This window comes from Manacus candei, unplaced genomic scaffold (genome assembly GCF_025592945.1).
Source record: "Manacus candei isolate 608988 ecotype Guabito, Panama unplaced genomic scaffold, ASM2559294v1 h1tg000069l, whole genome shotgun sequence".
NCBI lineage: Eukaryota > Metazoa > Chordata > Aves > Passeriformes > Pipridae > Manacus > Manacus candei.
Genome location: NW_026138117.1, coordinates 2,971,918 through 2,992,959, shown reverse-complemented (window position 1 = coordinate 2,992,959; position 21,042 = coordinate 2,971,918). Strand labels below are relative to the sequence as shown.

The following is a 21,042-nucleotide window of genomic DNA, read 5'->3' as shown; positions in this document are numbered from 1 at the left end:
CAGCTGCAGAGAGAACTGATTTAAAATGTAAATAATTAGTTTGCCTAATATTTTCTTTCAAAATGTGAAATCTGTTTGGTTTTTTCCCCCTCAAAATTGTGGTTTAAATTACATATATATAAATATATGATTTTACAATGTGTCTCCCAAAAGAAAATGGATTCAACTTGCTTCCTGACATCTTACTGACTTAGTTCTGTGCCTCTAGGTAACTCACTGTTTAGATTTGGCACATGTTGGCCTCAGTGTGGCAAATTTTCCTATTTATCTGTAGGCACACAAGCAACCCTGCTGAGGCCACTTCTCCATTAAGGTCAGCAGGATTACTTAGTTTATTTAAGATTAAATTCATACATTTTTTAAGGATTGCTGCCATGATAAAGATATTTTGTCTTTTAGTATGAAGGGAATATTTACACCTTAGGCATTTCAAAATATACTTTTAAGGAAATTTTGCAACAAAATAGACCAATTATTGAGGCCTGATTCCCAGCTGGGGTAAGTCAGCTTGCAGACATTAGAGGGGCTATGGTGGTTGTAGCAGCTGAGGTTCTAGATCCACAGTTTCCCTAAATATATGATGCAGATGTACAACTTTTATACTCACAGTGGCAACTAAACAGATATCCGGCAATGCAGGAACACCTCGCAGTCCCAAAGGAACCCTTTTAACGCCTTACCTACACAAATAGTCTTTGAAACACTGAAAGCACAACAACTAAACTGAATTTTGTATCACAAAGGCATGACCAGAGAGGAATTTCAGTTCTTTTCGAAAAGGATATAATGACATAGAGCTCAGTGATGCTCCAGGTCTTTCTGCTGCCAGCATGAGGCAAGTCCCATGAAGGCCTGTGGGACACCAATCCTGCTTGTGGAAAGATGCAGAGGAGTCAAAAAGCTCGAGAGAGCCTCACTAGGCTGTTGGGGCTGCTGCAGTAACTGATAGAGGGCACACACATGTGACATCCCTGGTAAGCTCCTGCTATGACTGAATTTAACGCCCTGCAAACCTATGAATTCTGCCCACGTCATATTGGATACTGTGTCCTTCTGTGATATCCTGTTTTACAAGCAGATGAAGGTTTCTAACCAGATGGCAATATTTACACATTTCAAAGTGGCATTCAATTTCCCCTCTGACATTAAAAGACGCTGAAGCTCCACACAGATAAGTTATTTACAATGGCAATCTTTGCACAGTCTGTGTTAAATACAGCCAGCTGACCTTGCAAAAAATTACCTACAAAGTCATCCCAACAGAGTTTCTATCAAGACTGAGAAGGCTGGTAGAGCAAGTAGAGATGTCTGGGCCTACCTCACCTGACTAGAGACCTTTGCAAAGGCGGTCTACAGCTGAGATGAGTCCTGCAGGCTCCCTTCCCAGTGACTGGAGGGTGTGTGTCAACACCGACACCCCAGAGGCTCCTGGCTTGTGTTGGCATCTGCCCACCTACCTTTGTGGAAACCATGTGCCCACTAACTGTACCATTTTTATCACAATTAATATAAAGCAGAGCAACGTCAAGAGTTTTCAGTCAGTAACAAATTAGTTGAAGGGTGTGCCTTCCTCTGCTAAAATCTACACACATAAACCCATGTTCCTCTTTAACTCAAGGGTAAAAGGAAGAGGTTCTGCTTCACATTCATTTTTTTCAACTCAAATCATGTGCTAAAAGCTATTCACAGGAGACTGCAATAGCGAGTCCCTTAGTGTCTTTGCCCTGTCTCTAGTCAATTCTAATCCCAAAATGCAGTTTAGCTACGTGTGGATGTGTCATGTTTCATCAGGGTAACACATTTACAGACTGACTGCTCTTATTTACATTGCTTTCATCTCTCCCTTTCATTGGCATTTTACAGGATCATATTATCAATTCAGCCTTTGGGAAAGAGGCCAGTGTATAAATCTTTAGAAAAAAAAAGATCCTGAGTAGATTAGCAAGTGACAGATGGTAGGCACCGTGTCTTACCATGCTGAGGCAATCCACATGGGAGGCAGGTTGCCAGGCACAGAGTATGTCATGAACAAGTTCTGGCCTCACACAACTGATGGCGAGCAAGGCAAAGGCCATCCAAAAACTTGTGATGAGGAAAAGAAGTGCAGCAGCTGCTTCATACGCAGTCATGGTGACCAGGTATGAAAGAACCAACCAGCTTTCCAAGGCTAAACCCCCCAGGATCCACAGGGCTGGCACAGTGCAGCTGCACACCCACGTACCAGTGGCAGTTTGTGATTCACAAGCAATGGCTCAGGCATAAGCTCAGAAAGCAGCTCCCTGCTTTTGGGACTGGAGCTAGCCTGCTTTAGACCAGGCTCAAATACTCTGCATAGCACTGCACCCTTGCAGCTGGTCATTCCCCTTCACCATCCCCAAGGACTCAATTTAATCTGGCTGAAACAACAGCAAAGGTGCCTAACAAAATTCCACCCTGCCGGTCCTCCACCCCAGCAGCAAGCAGGACAGACCTCTTAAGCAACAGCAGCCTATTCATGGTAGTGCTCCAGCACAGATCACAGGTTTCCCACCTCAAATGCTACAGCAGACACAATATACCAGTTCTTTGCCACCAAATCCTCCCTCATAAACAAGCAGCAGCTTTTTGTTGGAAGTTGAACAGCCTGATGCAAGGCTATGCCCAGCCAAATGCTACCTACTCCAAGTGAAGGGCTGACTTACAATTAACGCCAGACTGGGAAGTCATTTTGCAATATGGATGCTTATTTATTTATTGTTTTATCATGACACATAAAATACTATGGCTGCAATATCAGAACATGGTGTCATTTATAAAATACCAGTATTATTAATGCGTTGGAAAGATACTGTTAACATTTACAGAGAGGTGTATAATAATTCCATAGCTTTGCTTAATGGGTTGCTTCAGTGACAAAACACCCTGGCAAGCAAATGATGGGTGGAATACAGTAACTCTTTATTATCATGATTTTCCTCCTTAATTACTAAATGGCCTATAATGATATCAATAATTGTTGCTGAATCTAATCCTTTTGAATATGGTAGATAGATCCTTTGCTTTTACAGTATGTGTCAGAATAAAAGAGAAGCATCTGAAAAATAAGGAGATGGCATTTCCTTACAAAATGAGATGAAAAAATAAAACAATATATGGAACTTTCAAGTGTTTCTTTTCATATTTAAAGCTCTTATTTCAATATACTGTATTTAAACATTCTTAAATAATCATTCTGTACCTTTGATCTTCTGTTTCACCTTTGGAAACAAATAGAGTAATCTCACTATAAATGTGTGCAAATAGAAAATATATAAATATATTTACGGCCCACATCATAAAAAGGTGGTCTCGGAATTGTCATTTTTACAGTGATCAGTTGGGGTTCCTTTCATTTTGTCCTGCAAGTTATTTGAGCTCTGTTCTTTTAAGCCTTTGAAGTCCACATGAAGAGAAGAGCCAAGCACACACATACTGTCCTGTGTTTCATTTTGTAAACTGCTTGATGACGCCTGTAAAACAGTCCCAATGTGACTGAACAGTGGAGTTGATGTGATCCACTTCAACAAACTGAAGTCTGCTTGGTCGACTGCTGAGCTCCATGGGAATGTTGTTGCCACAGGCAACGTCTCCACCTCTGAAGTGCCGCATCTAACTTCATGAAATCCCATGGACCTTTCCAGACTACTTGCTGATGAGGGGAGCTTGTTTTCCCCATACAATACAGCACCGTGGGGAGAGACAGCCACAGTCTGATCTGTTTTATGTTCTGCCTTTGTTTGCTCTTGGAAAAGTGACTCACTTGTTTGAGGAGATGTTGGCAAAGGTGTGCTTTGGTTATTAGCCTTATAACAATCACTAGCATTTGAGCCAAGGCTTGGTGAGAAACTGTCTGCAAAGGGTTGTGTCTGACGTATCGTCTCCTTTACATTCAACTTGGTCAGAAGTTGGGTGCGAATCTCTGGGGCCAGTTTACTCAACTGGCGTCCAAGCTGAAGCTGGGTTGGGAATAGTGTTCCCTGAAGGGTTCTGTACAGGAATCTGCAAGAGGAGAATGTGCATGTGAAAAGAAATGAAAGAAGGAAATACCCAATATGTTATTAAGAGAAAATATTCAAGACAAAAGTACAACACAGAAAAATAAGAATGTTCTATATGTTTTTCTTATGCTTGACACAAGCAAGCTTGCAGATGGAAAGCTCTGAGTGCTATGCTAATATTTTGATTAATAACAAGCAGAGTAATAAATCTATGTCTTTAGCCAGTGATCCACCTTGTGATTACACGCAGTCTTTCATCCTTCCTGGTGAGGAATCAAAGGCAATGGGGATCAGCCTCCTACATCCACAAATAGCCAAGTAGGTCTACAACATACTATCAGAAATTCTGTACTGTGCACTTTATGTGAGGATGGATTGAATCCGGAAGCATCACAGAAAACCTCACAGGGTAGCAAATCTCTGCATGGCCAGGAATTTCAACCAACAGTCTATAATTATCCTGATCCTGTGGTCTATGGCCATGAGCTGTGGTCTTTTCTTGTGGTCAGGAGCACAGAATAGGTTAGACAACCTGACTTCATAAAATCAGCTGCTGAAAAAAACTGATTTGGCTGGTAAGGCAAAATGAAAGAGAGGGAGTGGAAAAAGAAATGCTTCTTGCCCTCCCAATCACATGCATAAAGTGCCTTCATATATGAGAAAAGATATGAGAGAAGATACAATACCTGGGCAGCAATGCAACGACTGGTGATATAATGCAAGTGAAATAGAATATAGGGTCTCCCATCAGCCTTTCCATAGTCCAGTAGGGATTGGATGGAGGATGGCAGACTGGGCAGGAAGCATTGTAAACCAGAGCCACAAAGAAAAATAAAATGATACTAAAGATGCAAGATGACCAGTGGAGAAAAGTCTATACCAAAACAAAAAAAAACAACAACAAAAGTATAATGAATCTTTATATTCTGAGAAATTTGCTGTGACTCTTAATTAAAACTTAATTTCTGGAGTCAAATCCATGCACAGCAAAGAGTTTAGAACCTTGTATACTTAAAAATTCTTATTATAGATAAAACTCTACAAAGCTGTTTGCAGATCACAGTTTAAAACCTTTTTCATGTTTGTTTAAAATGCTTACTAAAAATAGAATATGCTGAGGGAAAGAAACAACAATCTTCTGTTTTTTAAAGATAGTCCTAAGGGAAGAATTATGTACATGCCAGTGAGTTTCAGTGTAGGCTGTGGGTACCTTACCCAAGTTTTGGTTTCGATAGCCAAATGCAGTATGATGGTGAAAAGAGCTATTGTGGTGATGGGAGTTCCCCAGGAGAAGATGTCCACCTCCGAATCATAGTAAGTCTGTAAGAAAGGAGACAGAACTTAGCCTAAGCTGTATTGCCAGTTCTCCTCAAAATGCTTAAAATAGAAAGGCTTAAACCAAACACTTACAAAATAGGGTATGAAGAAGCAAACCAGACTTTGGTACATAGCATCAATCATGTTCATCCAAAACATGTGTGGTTGGTACTCCTGTGCCATTAAAAAAAAAAAAAGAAAATCAGATCATAACGAAAATGCTATTTGCCAGGATAGTTATTTTGAGGGGTATATTTCAATGGGCAGTTTTAAGGGCTTGGGCAAATACCTTCATAACTTCGCCAATCACTCAGCTAAGCTGGGGGATGAAGCCTGAAGAGTCTACCTGCAAGTCACTCTGTTCTGGGATAAAAGTCATTTGCCTCTTTTCTTTATTTTTTTTCCTGGTAGAGGGTATAAATTGATGCTCAGGCCAGGAAACATTTATGAATGTGCCCAACTTTATGCACTACAGTTAGACTGCTGATTTCAGGAGGAGCTCTGAGAGTTTTAAGAACATGAATAAATGGCTTCTACATCACATACACACAAGCACAGAGTATTTATTCACAAAAGAGAAACCAGAAAATTCACATATACTTAGAGAAGAAGATCCACAACGTCAAGCTTTAGTGGTAATTCATGCATCAATATATGATATGTTACAAATATGTACATAAAACATACATACATATATCTTTATGCATGTGCAGAAAATTGATTGCTAAAAACAATATTAAACTAACATTTTGGTTTAAAGAACTATACAGTTGCAGAGGTATGGATGGTCATTTAAAGTACCCAGATATAAGAAAAAATAGTTTGTAAATGGCAAAAGTTTTATTTAATTTTGGGATATAGTCTACATCTCAAACCACTAGGTTCATCAGGGCTCCTTCCCTTTATGGAGAATATCAGTGCAGCCTAAAAATGGGAATTAAAAGATGCTTGGAAAAAATTATGGTGATATTTGGCTTACTGAACTAACACGTAGTTAATTACTGCATCAGGTTGTTCAGAGGGACTATGGAATTACCACTGTTGGAGACATTCAAAACTAGACTAGTTAAAGACCTGAGAAACTTCATTTAGGTTTGAAGCTGTTTTGACCAGGGGTCTGGATCAGATGGCCTCCAGAGCCATTTAAATTATTCTGTAATTCTATAGGCTTCGAATTGGTGATATTTTTTTGAAAGAGATCCTACCTGAAGCAGGATTTTTAAGTTTTTAAAATGCCTTTTTAGGTAATTATGTGAAGAATATGACCAATAGATTCCAAAAAAAACTTAGATTGATCTCTGGGCTTGTCTATGAGAAATAATTGTACTGTGAACCTGGGAGAGTTCTCAGTTTGCCAGCTGAAGATAGACACAACCTCCAACAAGCTTAAGCCATTACAAGATTTCTATCACCTTAAAAATATGCAAGAAAGGAAGGTATTAATATTACAGATTTTTAAAGTGCAATGCACTGGAACAGAAGAAATATAGAAAATGGAAAACAACAGATGAAAAAGACAGAACTTGGACTAACAGACTAAAAATAAGTTACACTAAAATGCTCTTTTCATGTTTCCAGGACGATGTCTACAATGCCACTACATGTGTGGGGTACCAAATGCAGGTGTACACTTAGAGGTAAAAAACACTCACTGTCTCCTCTCAGAAGACACAATGTCAGACACTTTTAAGAAGGTTTTTCCTTGGAAGGAATGTCTCTGTATGGATAGTTTTGCCAAGCAGCAAGATTTCCCACAGTACACTGTATCTGTAATTACCAGAAATGGTTTGGCTTGAATCCCTCCTGGAATTCCTTCTGTTTTCATTGTACAATTCAAGCAGGTGAGGATGAGGTGTTTTCAACAGATATTTCAGCTGAATCTGTCATCTGCTGGTGACTACCTCCCTCAGATACTAAGTCTATTGACCATGCTTACTTCCAAAGCCATCTTTCTCTTCAGACTGTTTGTAAAGGGTTGGGGCCTGAAGTTTTGAGTAAGTACTTTGAGGTTATTCTGTGAAAGCACTAAGTTGCAAGGTGCAATCCGTTTTACCTTTATGGTTATTTGTGAGCCTGAGAGATGTTCAGCTTAGACTGACTTAAAGCATCCAGCCTTCTCTCCTGTCACATATTAACAATATAGCTGGTTGGGGGTTTTTTGTTCATTTGTTGGAAGGGGGGTGGTTTTGTTTATGTTTTGGCTTCATTTTTTGTTTAAGTGTACTTCTGACATTTTGACTCAAATAAGAAATATCACAAAATAATAATACTGACTTCTCAGACTGTTTTTATCAGTCAATTAGCCTTTGGGACCTGGGTTGGTTTTCAGTTGAAACTAAAGATGTTTAGTAAAGAAATTACAATAAGCAAGAAGTTTTTACCTCCATATTCTGTCCACTTTTATAAAGCTGAGGTACAGCAATTAACACTTCAGCGGGCACATCCTTATCCAGAACACCAGTGATGAGTTGTGGAAGAGAAGAGAAGAGTAAATTAAAGAAGATGAGATACCACTGGTCAATCATTGATGAGCCAGAGAATCCACAGTAGAACTGGTACCAGAAGAGAAGGGCCACAAACATCTGAAAAAAAATCAATAATGCTGTAAATACAAGAAGATAAGGAGGATCATCATCCCATTGTGTTCTGAAATGATTCCAATTTCAGTTTCTGCAAGGACTTATCTATGAATGCTAAACTTATGAACAATCCTTCTGAGGATACCTAGTCTAACTCATTTCCTGATGTATGGACCTCTTAGCTAAGCTGCAAACATTTGGCATGCCTGCAAGCCTTTGTGCTGCTGGAACCTCAGATCTCAGGCATCAGGGATGACTTCACATAAAATTAACTTTTGGTTCAAGTGAAATGATGAGGTGCAATTTAACTAACTGTAAAAAGCTCTCCCAACCACCACTGACCTCTAGGTATATGAATACTGATGTCATAGCACTCACATGACTATTATAAGAACAAACATTTCCATAATAATATCCTCTGCTGGCTTGAGATGTTTTGGGAGGCTTTTCTGGTCTACAATAGATAAATGAAAAGCTTTTTAGCAAGGCCAACATGAGACCAGCAGCAGCAAGGAAGATTAAACTGTAAGGTCTAGAAAAGTTGTCTTAACTATTCTATCTCTGTATTTTGACATTCAGCAAATTAGCAGTGCTGTAAAGATTTCTCAGTCTCCCTTACTCTTCACCTCTGTAAAGAAATCAGCTGCATACACAGCTGCAGGGGGATGGTTCGTGTAGTTGGGCTGGAATCACTCAAAAAGAAACAAACCAGACAACTGATTTCTTCTACGCTCTCTTCGGCATGAAGAATCTTGAGGGTTTTAGGGCTCAGGAGAGGTGCTAACCTCACCTGTTGATGGAGGATTTGAGGCCTAGGAAAAGACAGGCAGCTTCCAAGAAAAGGAAATAAACTCCCAGGCTTGGTTCTCCTAAAACTACAATTTTTATTATTCTCTGTAAAGGGATTAACACTAAACGAAAGGCAACTAGACAAATGTTGGAAACTGTTCCTCAAGGGTTTTCCTCATTTTAACCATGAAGAAGGGAAATGACATGACCTTTCCTTTCACTTCCTCCTCATTTTGCATTCTGTTCTCAAAAAGCTTTCAGCCAGCTGAAGAACATTAACCCTTCACGAATTTTAGACATACAGAGGAAAATATAGATCTGTTCTATCTGTGCGCAAAAATGTGGTTGAAATTTAAACACAGGAGGAAAAACTGTCTATGGTCTGCTTAGTCAGTGAAAGCTGCTGTAAAGAAAGTAAGCCTATCTTGTGAAGTGAAATTGCCACACTGTAAGAAGGTCAGTCCTGCAGTACATAAATGTATATATTTGTGTATATACATAGTAGACATATGCTCAGGTAATGTTTGCATACTACATTGAAGTGGCTTGTATATCAGAGGCAACATACATCTCACTGTTTGCAAGCTCATACTATAAATTAACCTATTAAAAGTTAAATAGTAGTATTTTTTTAAGGATCATCTCCAGAAATGTTTCTGTAAATACCTTTCAAGAAAAATATCTTCCTCTGGCCCAAATTGAGTTACCAAAGCTTCAGTACAGTTGGGTGGGACATGGCAATTTCATTCCAAAATTGAACATATTTAGAAAATTATTTCCTTTCCACACCCAAAACCAAACAAAATTCCTTGCGTTATTTCTCAAAAAGAAATTGCAATAAATACATAAATTTAGATACCTTTCTCTCACTCATTTAAAATAAAAGAAAATGCAGCTAATCCAGGAACTAAGAAATTTTCTCTCTAGAGCCTTGCTAATAGCAACCTCTCTTGGAAACAGTTTGGTTCTGACAAAAATGGGTAGTCTGATTAAAATACAGTCAGCTGAAAATTTTACTAGCACCTCTAGTATGGGTCTCAGCAGTACTGTTGAAGAAAGCTGTACAAACAAATGAAATTTCAGCAGCCAAGCTTAAATCAGACTTTTTTCCCCTGAAATTTTATTTTGTATTAAATAAATGTTTAATTCAATTTCAGAAAACATGTTCTCTTTTGCTTCTGTGCATTACCCCCCGAATAAGATAAAACAAATTTAGATAAAGATTTTAAATAAAAAAGGTTTCCTTTCTTTCCCTGCCAGATGAGACTGTTTTACGAAATGTGGTCCCAGACAGAATCTCTCAGTGAATGAACAGGATGTCAAAAAATGTTCAGTGCTGTCTTGCAGACATAATGTCTAAAGAGGAAGATGTGCATGCTTGTGGAAGTAGAATTTTGTTTACATGAAATCCCTTTTCATCAAGCTCATATATTTCTAGTAATTCTATATTTTAGTTTATATTTTACTTGTATTTTTATCGTCTCCACCAAGCCAAACACCTTTTTGTATAAGTCATTGAAGTTTCCAAATGGCTTTTGCAGCAATGTGGAGTTTAAACTTTGAGTTAAGCAGGTTCTAGTGGAGAACGGAGAGTTTCATAGTATGAGCAAATGGCGAAAAACACACTTGAAGAAACAGAAAACTTGCAGAACATTTGCAGTGTAGCTATCTCAAGTCTCTGTGGAGAATCATCCAGAATAGTCTCTTGCAAAACGATCAGGTTTCCTTTTATAATAATCTTTCCTTCAGGGCAGGCACTGTGTCAGACATATTCACGTCTATATGCTGGATACCCAATTACAGCTTTAGAGTCAGTAGCAACAAGTATTTCTCAGAAAGCTCTAAAGGGCATCAAAACAGAGCCAACACAAAGAGATTTCCTCAGTTATTTTCTAGCCTTGAGGCGGGAGCGTCTGAAAATGTCTTACTAAAACTGGCATAAGTAATCAAGGGGAGTTGTACCAAAGAAAATGGAAGATTTTAAAAAACTGAACAAAAATGTAGATGTATAAATGGCATCTCTGACTGCTTATTGCTGGAATGTCTTATGTTTTTTACTTCTGGTTTTTTTTAGCTATTATTTTGATATAAGATGGCTATGCATACACTTCTTGGAAGTTCAGACTTGATACCGTCAATTGGTATCTTGAAATATCCAGCACTGCGGGTGGGAGTACAGATGTTCGGCATCATTCAGGATCAAGCCTTAAAATTCAGGTCTTTGAACACCGGCACATATTTCACTGCTGTCCTTCAACTGGTGTCTCTCCACTCAGTGCAGCATTACTTGAATCTGCTTGCTAGTTCTGACTCAGGCAGCACCTCAGACCGCAAAGTCCCTTCTTTCTTCTGTGTCTGGAAGGACATTTGCATGCAGTTTCTGGTCTGACCACAGAAGGCATTCTAACATGCTTGTTTTAACACAAAGATGCTTTATTAATTCTTTAACACCCTTAGGTACTCCTGTGATGTTCAAAATTTTGAGCAAATTATAGTTTTCTCCTGATAAAAACTGAGGATTAGATTAAAATTGGAAAGCAACTTTTACAAAACTGAAAGCTACTTTTTTTTTTCTGATACTGAGGATAAAATCCAGCCTCCTGCACACAATTCATATATTGCCCTCTGGAGCAAACAGAGGTGTGAGTGGTCTAGTTCTCCTCTTTTTCCTGCTTCTTCATATGCCTTGCTCCCAAGGTGATTTGCAGCTGTTGCAAGTGAGCAAATCTACGTGCCTGTCAGTGACTGCCACCCAGCTGGTGGAGTTCTTAGTTGTCTTGTTAGGCAGCTTTCAATCAATCATCTTTGTACTTCAAGATCAATGCAAAGGGCCTTTGTTGAGGCGAAGGAGTTGAGCTGCCAGTGGCTCAATGCCCAGTACTGGATTCACTCCTGTTTCATACACCAGGGAAGAAATACAGACCCCTTGTCTGTTCTTTACCATGGTGTGCTTCCTTGCTAATGCACTCTTTTGCTTAGCTGGGTGTAAGATAAATCAGGAAAACAACTTCCTGGTTTCTGCATCTGAGACACAGAAAGGACTCAAATTATCTCAAGTCACTAGAGAATATGTGCAGCGATTCATAAGCAATGATGAGATATGGTCAGAAAGAGAAAACACATTCAACCACTACTTTGGACCAATGCTGGTGGCTTTGGCATTACAGACTCCTGTATCTAGCCAACTAAATTCTGCAAAACTACTTTATAAAGAAACTTCTCTGAAGCAGTGCTTGTTATTTCTGTTACCTAATTTGCACATTCAGCAGCACACTGTAGCTGTTATGGAGTGGGTCCTGTATTTCTGCAAATGGCAGCCAGCTGTCTTTCAACTCTGCAAATTTCTTTGCAAATAAACCATTTTAAGGCTGACCTAATGCTCACTTAGCACAAAATAAACCCTGGAAACATGTGGTGCTACAAAGGTTCCAAGTCAAACACTTACTGCATTTTTGTAGAAGAAATACAGCACCATGTTGGCGAGTCGAGAATAACACCAGTGGCCATGAACAAGCAAAAGCTTCTCCAAATGCCTGAACCTTGGGATTGCAAAGTCACTTGCCATCACCGCCTTAAATGAAAGAAAAGTTGGAATCCTTAATGTAAAGCGTCACTTTCAACAACAATGAATTTAGTCATCTTCTCGACTCATACAGTCAATAGAAACTGTACTCATGAGGAATGAAATCCATTACAGCGCACATGAAAGGCAGCTATTGCTCCTTTGATTTGAAATACCCGTGAGCAAACCCAGCAGCTTGGCAGAACACGCGATGCGACCTGGTCGTCGCCCAAAGGAGATTACAGTCTACATTCCAGATGGTGAAAAGCAACAGCAAAAGGCGAGAGGTGGGAGAAAGGTTGGCAATGGCAGTTGCCTGAGCATGAAGGCTCAGGGTCTGTGTGTGAACATCTTGGTGGCTGTAACATCTTTCTCTGTGAAAACTACAGTATGCTTACAGGGCAAAATGAATTTCCAAAGAATAAAATGGAAAAGTACAATTAAGTGGTTGCATCATAATTACTGGACATTAAAAGACAAAACAGTAAAAAGATTAGTTTTAATTACATTTGCTATGCTGGTTTATGAAGTTTACTGGGCTGTCCTGAGATATCAGGATTTTGAGGGATTTTTAAAATTGCACATTTTCTATAACTGTAAATGGAAAAAAATACACTAGATGAGACTACCAGGGGACTGTGCAGACTGTCAGATCACACTGACAAAATTAATCACCCAGTTTCTCTCTAATTCTGACTAAATTTCAGGGTACTGTACATCTAGATGAGACCTTCTTGTGTTATCACAGCTATTTCATGATTTTCCTTAGCCCTAGGATCACACTAAGATTTCATTTAATATTGTTTTACATTTCATTTCCTATTTTGGTATCATCTTTCTTTTCACAATTTGGCAAAAACATGAAGAAAGGTGAAAACCTCCAAAGGGGCAATATCACACTCTACTGGGTATATTTTGACTGTATTTTTAAATGAGACATCTTTCCTTTTAAGTTTTCGTAATTCCCTTTCTTGGTAAATCATCATAAGGGCTCCGTTTTCCCAAGTAAGTGCTTGTATAAGCTATTAAAATAAACTTTAAAACAGTATGCAAGAGAAGGCATAGGAATGCATTGCAATTTAAGAAGTAGATGTATATAAGCACTGAGACATTTTTTAATATGTTGACACATTCTAGGATTTCTCAGGTACTGAGACACACTTGTTATAACCACCCAGCACAGAAGTCTGATTTGTCTTGCAGACATACAGCTATCTTGCAGTCTGAGGAGAACAGAGCTATGCTATGTCTGCTCCCTTGTCCTCCACACCATCTCAGCCTATTCCAATGTCAAAACAAACCCGTTGGCTTCGTTTGTACTTCTAACATAGTACTTCACAGCACACTGTGAGAAGTGTCAGGATCTTTTTCTTTTTTTATTCCATTTTTATTGCAGTGAGGAACACAGTAAGGAAGATAGTGTTATCCAATTACATTTGCATGTTTACTTAGTCTCAAAATATCCCCTCGATTTTCACGTTTTATTTTTTTCTTCCAGTTTTTTCACAGGAAAAAGTGAATCATGCTCCACATGCTTCCATAGAATGTGGAAGGAAAATGAATCAGACAGTATTACTGTTTTGGACATCTCAATGCTCAACGCCTTCTGAGTACCTGCGTGTGTACGAATCTGACAGTTGTTTATAGCAGAGAGTTCTGCATGATTCCTTAGAACCTGGCAGAAAAGGAAGGGATCTATAAACATCTTCCACTCTGTTGAACTTTCATTTAGAAAAAAACAGATAGTTTAATGAGTTAATGAGAAAATAGCTTTCAGATCTGAATAACTGCAAAGGCCAGGGGCATTTGAGGACTGGTTGTTGTAAGTGCATGAGCTCAACTGAAAGTGGCATAAAGGGGAGAGGAGTCAAAAAAATGCTACAAGCACTATATGTTTGCATTAGCAAAAAAAAAAAAATGATCTGAATACATAGGTGGCAAGAGCTGGTAAGTTCTTAAGAGATGATAAGACCAAGCAGTTTGGGGGAGACTTTTTTTAACTGATAGGCTTGGCGGGGCCCCACAAAACCAGTCTTCTCTGGGCTCTCTGGAATTTGTACTGCAGAAGTCATGCAGAACTCTCAGAACCTGATGAAGGCTGAGGAACAACAAATACACTTGGCATCAGCTTAGTCCAAGAATTCCTTTTCTCCTGCTCTCTCCAGCCACCAAAGTCAGACTCACAAGGTCTATGGCTGGGATGCCATAGGCACGAGTGAATATTTTTACAGTAGGGTTTTTTTGAGTCTAATTTACAGCTGCTAACATGTTTGGAGAACTATTCTTAACAGATTACAGCCCTGAAAACTGTCTGTTTGAAGTGCACTGATGGCCTTTTATTCGCCCTGGAGATTACTTTGATTGAACTCACTGGATGATCAGAAGAAGAACAAGTGTAAGTGCTCTGCTGGGTCAGGCTGAAGCCTGTCTTCCCTAGTATCCAGGATTCAAGAATGGCCAAGAGAGGATTCAAGGATTCATACACATTGAAAGAGAGCATGAATAAATAAGAAAAATCTCTACTGACTTTTCTCCAGTGTACTGTCCTAGCTTCTGGTGATCTGCACGACAGAAAATGCATAAGTTGACACTCAAGTTCATAGCTCACTTAAATTTTTGTTTCATAAGTTTGTGTGTTGAGCCAAATAAATAAATTATAGCATTAACGCAGTCCCATGGAATAAAATTCCATAGCCAACGTGTGCACTGTGGGAAGGAGGCCTCTCTTCTCTTTGGAGCAAAACATCCAGTCAACATTGCAAAAAATGCAATGTGGGTCAGAGAACCACCCACTGGTAACTAAGTTAAGGAGCATGCTCATCTGCTCAGGTCCTCAGGATGGAAACACTTCCCACTTTCTCTGAAGAGCTCTTTTGACATAAACTCAACTACTCTATTTTCTCATGCAGTCAGTCTGCCCAAATACAGGGTAGGTTGTGGAAATGAGGTATCTTCCTCATTCTCTGCATCTTACTGCCATGTCTGGTACTAATGTGGCAACTGAACTGCACTAGCAGTAGAGGAGGTGGAGGTAATAGATAATACATTCCATACATACATATCCTCTCTTCTGGGGATGAGAGAAGTGCCTCTTATTCAGTGGTAAATACATTAATCAGGGGCAGAACGCATCCAGAAGACTACAACGCAAGTCCCCTTATCCTGCTGTTCCCTGTGACAGGAGACGTGGAGAAAACCAACTCTTGGTATAATGTATAGGGAGCAGTGGTTCTGCAAAGGGCTGCAATTTCCTCTTTCTTCACTGTTTTGCTGTCTGAATAGGCTGAGTGAGTGAGATGTGTGAGTGGCTGGGCTAAGGGCCACCACTACACATGCAAATAAGCTGCAGGAGTTGTATTGTTGTGTGCAGCCACTCCACAGAAGAAGTATATCCAAGCAATATAGGAGAGAGGAGAATAAAAGCCAGAATAAGATGAACCTTTATTTCCTAAATAATGCATAGCTGAGCTTTTTTCCTCCTTTAAACCAGTATTTAGCTAATTATTTCTTTAATCATTTTGCTTAGAGGGATCGGGTAAGTTGAATTTTCTGAGATAGTGTGTTCAAACTCACCACAGATCTGAGAACAAGCACAAGCTCAAACTTAAGCTGAAAGCACCCTTATGAAACACAACTGGCACTCCTCAGCACAACTTCCTCCTTCTCCTTTATTTGTGCTGACAATCCCAGAGGCAGCTTGATCAATCTGACCTGTGGGAAGTGCCTGTTTCACCCCTTCATAGGAGTGCCTTCCACTGAATGAGCAACATTACCTGCATGCCTTCTTGACCAGAGATCCCCACACCAACATCTGCCACTTGAATCATGCTGACATCATTAGCACCATCACCTAAAGATGACAAAACACAGTTTTGTAGTCACTAGTAGACCAGGAACACTTAGCAGCAACAAAGCAAAGGAAAAACAGTTGTTACTGAGTTGTTACTCATGGTTGAGTAGAGTAAGGGGAGTGTGTACTAAGTGTTGGTGGCTTTATTAAGGGAGATGTGGGGTAGAAAAGGATATATCTTTGGAATATAAAGTTCAAAGGGCAAAGTTTCCAAGACATTGTGATCTTTGTAGACCTTTTTATCATAGAAAAGTAAAAATAAACCGAATCTATCTCTTTTTAGTTCAAGTATTGGGCCTGAACTGCACCAATAGTAAAACAGTGGAAGGCTGAGAATGAGCTTCTCAGTACTTTTGCTTCCTGATTAACTGTCTGCCTACAATCAGGTATGACTAAGAATTATATGTGCAAGGAGGCCTAAAGCCAATGAGGATGTGTACACAGTCCAAAAAAAAATTTTAAAAGTAGATGAATGAAAGAAAAAGTCAAGAGACTAGGGTTTACAGTCCAAGATCTACCATTAAATCTACTATAACTGGTAGATTTAATTGGAATGGTTGCACAGTTACCACTCCTTGCTCTGCTTCCACTCATGATACCACAAGTGATAGGTGCCATAGAAAGGATACCAGAATGAGACGTATCTATTCTGAACCTCTTAAATTTACAAATGATGTACTAGTGGAAAATGAGACCCTATTAGCTGATGAGAAGACACTTGGTTTTAAACTTCAGTGGCTGAGGTGTACATCACTTCTCCCCACAGTTTCCCTGTTGTTGGCACACATAAGAGCGGTATCCGATCGCCTGATGTCTTTGTGACTGTGTGACATAGCCCCGAGTTAGCTCATGTTGGTCAAAAGGAAAGATGCATACAGCTAGGCTTTTAAGCCAGAACAGGAGCTTGTGCTCAATTCCTAGGCTCAAGATGTTCAGAAAGAATGAAAATACCAGCTACCCAGTCTCCTAAAACTAGTGTTTTTAAGCATTCTGGATAATTCAAGTAAAGGAGCCAGACGTTTTTTACAACATATGCAAATGGTTATGTCCACAGTCAGTCAGCCACAGATATAAATTCAGTAGGAGGGAGGCATAATTGAGCAAGATATAATACATTAAGCATGAGGATTATGATAATCAGCACATGTTTGGTGATGAGGGTGTGACACGAGTCTGGCAATTATTATATGTACTTAGGGTTACTCATGGGTTGGTCCAACCCACATGTGTTCCTGCTATGACTAATCAATACAGGTAGATGAAAGCAAGTGTGTTTGGGACAAAATATGCTGCAATCATATTGTCTAATGCAACAAGAGCCTAAATTTCAGATAGGGAAAGAAGAGCTGGTTGACTTTTCTTGTGTAAAAATCATGGAAACATGGAAGACCATGTCAAATTTAAGACAGGTTGACTGACCCTTCGCCAATTGAGTGATTAGCTGGGAAGAAGGGTAGGTGTTGGCATGATGTCAGTCGTAAATCCACTCTCTGTACTAACGAGGCCAAGTCATACCCTGTGCTGTATGGTTGATTTGTGACAAAAAACACAGAACCTTGAGTTTAAGCATGATTGGACGAAACAGTACTGAGCATAGCATTTTTTCTGTGCAATACAGTGATTGCAAAATGGTGCTTTGCACAGCATCAGCTAACCCAGGTCTTCACAACTGTGTTCAGACATGTCAAAATCTCATAGCATACCTGGGTTCTGATTACCTAACTTCTGTAGGATGAAATCCCAAATACTACTTCAGAGTTCTATCTTGGTTTTCATTAAATAAGTTAGAATAAATATGTTAGAGCTGTCTAACATGTTTTCAGACAAAACTGGAAGGCTGTTTCAGTTGTGAGGAAGCTGGAAGGGTCCTACTGGAAGTCAAAAAAATCAAAACTCTCAAGACAGGCTAGTTTAAACTGAGGTATTTACCTATTGCCAAGGTCATTGCTTTGAGTTTGTCTCTGACTAGTTTCACTACCATGCTCTTTTGGAGTGGGGTAGAGCGACAACACAGTACTGAACGGCATCGCTTGGCTAGTGCAAGAAATTTATCTTCTAGCGTAGGTTCCAGGGCATAAGCTAGAGTCCTTCCATCAATCACTAGGCCCAAGCTGGAAAGCACAGAGGCAGAGGGTGGATAGAGAGGGGTGAACCCAACAGTCATGTTTCCAGTAGCTTCATCTATTGTGTTGTTTGAAAATTTAGACTCTACGCATTGCAGACACTGTTCCAGCAAGACAGCACATGTCTCCTGAAAAAAAATTCAAAATAAACATGCTTGAGAGAAAGGAACATGTATTCAAAGGCTTCTGTTTGCTGCATGATTAGGCATAATGAATATGGGGAATGTGTTCTATTTGCTGCACTGCTGAAGTTATAATTTCTAAAAATTTTCTTTTCTATTTGCTCCAAACACAATTCTTGCAGAAGTTATGACAACAATAAGGAGTAGAAAGGCTTAAAATCTAATTCTTCTTTAACATGCAGTATTGTATGCTAAACTTATTTCTTTTAGCTCCTTCTCAGAATAACAGTGCTGGGAAATGATATATAATTGGTACTAAGTTAAGTATGGTGATGAACACCATTATGTATACGCCCACAACTCAGATCAAAGTGTTATGCATAGTTAAAGGCCAATTAAAGGTTATTTAAGAGCTTAATTCTCTCTCCTAGCCATACTTAACTAAAAGATGTTATTGAGAATATATGAACATTTAAAAGAAATGCTATTTGTCTTACAGCAAAGTATGACTTACAAGAAAAAAACATGGAAAATTAATTTACCAGTTCAGTTGATAACTCAAGAACCGAAAATGCTGTTATCTTTTCTTCCTTTTTGAAAGAAATTGGAGCTGGATACTGATGGCCTACCTCTCCTCTGCTGATCTGTAGTCCAACTTTATCACCTCATTTAAGGACTATAGCACTATCAGTCTGGTTCCTTGTATGTTAGACTGTATCAGTAACCAATTTGTGACTGTCTGCTTGCAACGAGTTGAGCACAGAAAAGATCAGTAATTCAGAAGGATTAGAAAAGGTATATTAGGAAGCAAGGCATTACTGTAGATGTGGTTTTCTGCCTCTCAGTGTTAGCATCGAGATTTAAGTATTGCTTCTATCTCCAGAGAAAAAGCCACCTGAGAAAACATGAATGACTGAGTTATCTAAATACTACATATCAGTGGCAAAAAATAAAGCACAAATTCTCAAGAGGTTATCAACTGCTTTTTTCCTCAACATGTGTTTAATAACAGGCCTTTTAGACCCATTAGTACCAATAAACAAAACTAGAAATGTTTTGAGAATGCATACCAAAGACAGGCATTTATGCTGCTATGGCATATTTTCACTCATGGTGGAATTCACTATACAAAGTTACATATCTTCAGTAAATTTATGATACATGAGACTATGATTTAGAAGCACGATTCACTGAAAAGTATTCAAAGACGTGTCCTACCTGAAAATTATGGACGAAGCAGGAAAAGAAGAAAAAAAAAAAGAGGGAAAGGAAAAAAAGCCATCAAATTTTTAGTTGTACAAATTGAAAATAAGGCAAAACTAGTTCATTGGTAAACTTGTATATTGGATCTGCTTACTGGTGATTCAGCATTCAAAGTGATGATTTCTTCATCGTGATCTAGTAGCTTGCAGGCATATGCGATATTAACAGCTGTTTCTTGCTTGTCTCCAGTAAGAACCCAAATCTGCAACCCAGCTTTGCGCAAGTTTGCAATGGTTTCTGGAACACCATCCTGTAAACGGTCTTCAATGCCAGTGGCACCTAAGCATATAAAGAAAGTGAAATATTCTCTATTAAATGAACACTTAGGGTTCCCCAGTTCCCCTGAAATTGTAAGCTTGAATTTTAAAAAAAAACAAAACAAAACCAAAACAACCAGCAGTCATTTTTACTGGGAAACAGCTAAATTACCAATGGTTGCAAGATTTGGGCAGCTTTTTGGGGCTATTGAGAAAGAGGAGAGGAAAGTAGCAGGGGTAAACCCTTGCATCAAGAGTCAGCAAATCTAGAATTCAAAACTTCAAAAGCAACTTGTTGCCACTTCTAGTCCCAGAGGTTCACAAGGCTTATTGTCTCTATGCTCTGTGCTATCTTCATCATTTCTTCTGGATGTTGCTAGAGAAGGCATTGGTTCTCAGAGATATTTCAGTTCTTAAGGGTCCTTAAGACCCTTTTCTCAGTGAGAAGAGGCTGCGTCACTAGAGATTTCTCCTTTTTGAAGGGGAATGACAGCAGGACTGCACCTTGGCAACAGCACATTAGGCTGCAGACATAAACCTTCTCCTGCCTTGTTGCTGCTCATTGCTCTTGCAGAAAGACACTAGTGGCCAAATGAGATATAGCAGAAAATAAATCATAAATCTGTTGGCCATGATGAGAAAGTAAAATGTGTCTTTTTCATGCTTTCACTGTATCTTTTCACCTGTTTATAAGAGGTTGGGTCTCTTTTTTATGCTTACATAAATCAATTGACAGAGACAAGATTTTCATATATATGAAAAGCGGTAAAAAGCCACTCAGGACCAAGCTCAGTGTAACCACTGATACATCAGTGCTCCACTGAGTGTCAGAGAGATTTCAATGTGAGGAAATGCAAGCCTAGCTACTAGAGAGTGAGGAGGTGACAGACATGCAAACTACCTGGAACAACAGGAAAACCAAAATAAACTTTTCTCAGCTATTTATTATTCCTATGGTTGTTCCTTGAAAAAAAACCAATTAACAATAGAAGTCCACCAGTCATTTATGTGAAAACACATTCTTAGGGCAATGTTGGGAAAGCTATTATTATCCAAACTGAGGAAAATATATTCCTTTTCCAGTCTCACTTCTTATTCCCACAACCTAATCATAACTGATCATTGCAAGATACAACCCACAGTATGAGGTTCTTGGGGAATGAC

At 39.1% G+C, this 21,042-nt stretch overlaps 1 protein-coding gene across 2 annotated transcripts in view; it reads right to left on the bottom strand.

Annotated features, from left to right (window-relative positions):
- Positions 1-2,705: 2,705 nt before the first annotated feature.
- Positions 2,706-21,042, bottom strand: part of ATP10A (ATPase phospholipid transporting 10A (putative)) — a 110,912-nt gene continuing 92,575 nt past the window's right edge. Inside the window, exons 13-21 of one of the 2 annotated variants that reach the window (XM_051806897.1) lie at positions 19,716-19,900; positions 18,043-18,364; positions 16,037-16,113; positions 12,147-12,272; positions 7,715-7,915; positions 5,427-5,507; positions 5,232-5,336; positions 4,703-4,890; positions 2,706-4,017 (exon numbers count right to left, since the gene is read on the bottom strand). In XM_051806897.1, coding sequence (XP_051662857.1) covers positions 3,312-4,017; positions 4,703-4,890; positions 5,232-5,336; positions 5,427-5,507; positions 7,715-7,915; positions 12,147-12,272; positions 16,037-16,113; positions 18,043-18,364; positions 19,716-19,900 — 1,991 coding nt within the window. In that variant the 3' untranslated portion in view covers positions 2,706-3,311. Of the gene's footprint in view, positions 4,018-4,702; positions 4,891-5,231; positions 5,337-5,426; positions 5,508-6,985; positions 7,101-7,714; positions 7,916-12,146; positions 12,273-16,036; positions 16,114-18,042; positions 18,365-19,715; positions 19,901-21,042 lie in introns of those variants that run through there. The other variant, XR_007907641.1, reaches the window with a different exon arrangement.